The sequence below is a fragment of the Octopus bimaculoides genome, chromosome 2 (assembly GCF_001194135.2).
Source record: "Octopus bimaculoides isolate UCB-OBI-ISO-001 chromosome 2, ASM119413v2, whole genome shotgun sequence".
Taxonomy (NCBI): domain Eukaryota; kingdom Metazoa; phylum Mollusca; class Cephalopoda; order Octopoda; family Octopodidae; genus Octopus; species Octopus bimaculoides.
The window spans coordinates 111,393,965-111,397,217 of record NC_068982.1 but is presented as its reverse complement, the minus strand read 5'-3'; the positions used below and the strand labels follow the sequence as shown (position 1 = coordinate 111,397,217).

The 3,253-nt window shown below is 29.4% G+C and overlaps 1 protein-coding gene across 4 annotated transcripts in view; it reads left to right on the top strand.

Moving 5' to 3' along the window:
- LOC106867485 (dynamin-1) overlaps positions 1-3,253 on the top strand; it is a 128,265-nt gene that overhangs the window by 84,761 nt on the left and 40,251 nt on the right. The window contains exon 14 of one of the 4 annotated variants that reach the window (XM_014912368.2): positions 2,445-2,551. The exons of the other annotated variants lie outside the window; for them this stretch is intronic. Coding sequence (XP_014767854.1) covers positions 2,445-2,551 — 107 coding nt within the window. The remainder of the gene's footprint in view (positions 1-2,444; positions 2,552-3,253) is intronic. 4 annotated transcript variants of the gene reach the window in all.

Below are 3,253 nucleotides of genomic sequence, written 5' to 3'. Positions count from 1 at the left end.
TATATATATATATATATATTTAAGGATGTGAAATGTTATTTAATTCATTTTTACCATATCTACTTTAAAATACATCAGGTGTTGATAAAATAAGTACCTTTAATATATTCAGTGAAATTAACTAGGATTTTACACTTCTTTTCAAAGAAATAAAAGAATTCTCTGTCTCTTCTTTTGAGCATTTCTGTGGTGTCTTGATCATCTCTAGTTTGATTTCCCTGTGGAACTATATCACTTACAGTGTTATTGTAGTATAAACATCACAACTCCAAATCCATATGATATCTGTGTTGACATAAACATTAACTATTATGATAAATTATTAACCAGGTAGAGTTTATGCTAATTATCGTATCAAATATTTCTGACTTGTCTAAAATGGGTTGTCATGAAGCATTTATATATGTACATTTAGATAACGATACTGGAATGAGAACAAAGGAAAAATATATGAGAACAACATAGTGTTTAAATATTGGAGAAATTTTCTCAAGAAGTTGAGGATTCTAAATTTAGATAATACAAATAGACAATTTTCTTTGCCTAAACTGTCTTCCAGAGTTTTCCTGTGTAAAGAAAAGAAGAGTTAACATAGCTTACAGAATGTGATCAGATTCATTTAAACAAAACAAAAAGTTCTATAAATATCTAAAATATTTATATATTTTTGACTCTATAATTTTATGAAAAGATCAAGTAAGCCTACAGTGTAGTTATAATAATTTATATATAATAAATTGTTGTGAGGGCCTGTGGCTAAGTGTTTAGGGTATTCAGCTCAAGTTTGTAAAGGTATGAGTTTGATACCTGGTGGTGCATTGTGTCCTTGAGCAAGACACTTTATTTCACATTGCTCCAGTTCATTCAGCTGGCATAAATGAGTAATACCTGTATTTCAAAGGGACAGCCTTGTCACATTGTGTCTTGCTGAATCTCCCCGAGAACTATGTTAAGGGTATGCATGTCTGTGGAGTGCTCAGCCACTTGCACATTAATTTCATGAGCACATTGTTCCATTAATTGGATCAACTGAAATCCTTGTTGTTGTAACTGATGGAGTGGCAGTTATAGTTACAAAAGAAATTGTTTAATCTTTAAATCAAAATCTAAATTTTGGCATTAAAAAAATGTCTTTTTCACATATATGAAATAACATCAAAGTCAATATGGAATGTAAGATGTTCTTAGATTGCCATTCCACTGTTATAATAGTCTTACCATTAAGCATTCTTCTTATGTCAAGCTTTTATGAAGTCAAACTCCTAAAACAGTCTACCTGTTTTAGATATTGTTTGGTATTGACGTTTTGCAAAGTGATGCTGCTCTGATGTTATAGCAAAAACTTGCTATTACTTTATCTTTTATTCAGTTAGGTAGTATGTCTATTCTGTATTTTTATTTCAATTTTTACAGTTTATTTTCTGTTTGTATGCAATTTTTACATAAAAGAAAAATATTGTGATGTAAGATCAACAGTCAGTTTAGACATTTTTGTTGTGTAAGTGGACATTGGAATAATTAAAATATTGAATGAGATATGTTTTGGTTTTCTAGGTGTGAAGTGATAAGCTCCAAAAGAAACGGTAAAAATATGGACAAAGATATTTTGACTATCTAATATTGTATAGTATGCCAGACAAATGACCTGTGTGTTTGTTTTGGAAACATATTTGTGAAGTTCTTAGTAATTATAAACCAGAAGAAATTTTGCTCAAAAAGTCAAAAATTTGCTGAACATCATTCCTGAGAAGCTGTGTGGTATGTGTTGTGTTCTAAATTAAACCATTGCTGAGTGTATTTTATAGGGATGTCAGATATAATGTGATATCTTAAAAATTACTTGCTTCTCTTCTGCACAAAATGGAATATTTTAAAGTTTTAAACATTTTACTGGCAGATGATAGAGATAGCTCATTACTTCAAAGATGTAATATAAATTCTTTTCTGTGTGTGTGTGTGTGTGTGTGTGGTGGTGTTGTTGTGTGTGTATCCTAGTAATTTTATTTCTTGCCATTAAACTATATTCCTTTCAACAAACTATATAATCTTTTGTGTGTCTGGAATACCAAGTATAAAACAAATAATTTTTCAAATTAATTTTGTTCCCCAGAAGTTTGTCACATTGGTTTCTTTTGTTTTGATAATGGTTTAGTATCTTGAAGAAAATCAGCTAACTAGTCTTTGCTTAAAAATCCTTTATTTACTTAGTTTTCTAGGATTAGACCTGATAAATTCATAGAGAGGGTTGTAAATTATTTTCTTGTGCTGACCTAAAACATCTTAAAGCTTCACTTACACTCACTCCTCATAATCTACAACATGTACTCATACATTCATGTTCTAACAAACAATGAATCTTCTGTCTGCTATATTTATTAATCATGTTCTGGTAAACTAGTCATTTGATCTGTGCCTCCTATTTTCTCCTGGTGTGTTGGCTGTAGGAGAAGGACAAGAAATATTTAATTCCTTTAGATGGTATGATGCTGCGTGACCTTGAAGACTCATTTTTACACAAACATATGTTTGCCATATATAGTACCATGAGCAGGTAGGTAAGAGTATTCTAAATTTTCTTTACTTTTGCTACACCTTGCTATTATTATTTAATCTGTTGCATAAACTAATATGAAGAAACTTATACAAGAGATATTCAGCTGCTAATTGAAATTTTTAATCAATGCTTTTAAATTACACTGATTTGTATGTTGTATTTTCTGGGTTATAAATTGGTGTTGAATTTATAACAAGTTTTAATCATCTAATTATTTCTGTACTGTTCTTGCTTTCATGTTACAGATATCATTACTGTTGCTTCATGCTCAAATACATTGGTTCAATAGACTAAACAAATGAACCTAAAAATAATTGTCATTCTTTTACATCATTTAAATTCAGAATTCTTTCATTCATCATTGCCATTATTGTCATTATCATGATAATTATTTCATTTGGTTTTCCATGTGGTATAAGTTGTACAAGTCATCAGTACACTCTTTAATTACTCTCAAATCTACAATGCTGTTTGTGGTAACTGATATCTTGAGATCTGACATCGCTTGTTATTCTGTTCCTTTTCATCTGCTGCCATGTGTACCTTCTACTATTCACATGTAGCAATTTTTCACTGCTAATAACAACTAGTCTCATATATATATATATATATATATATATATATATATATATACACACACACACACACACACACATATATATATATATATATATATATATATATATATATATATATATA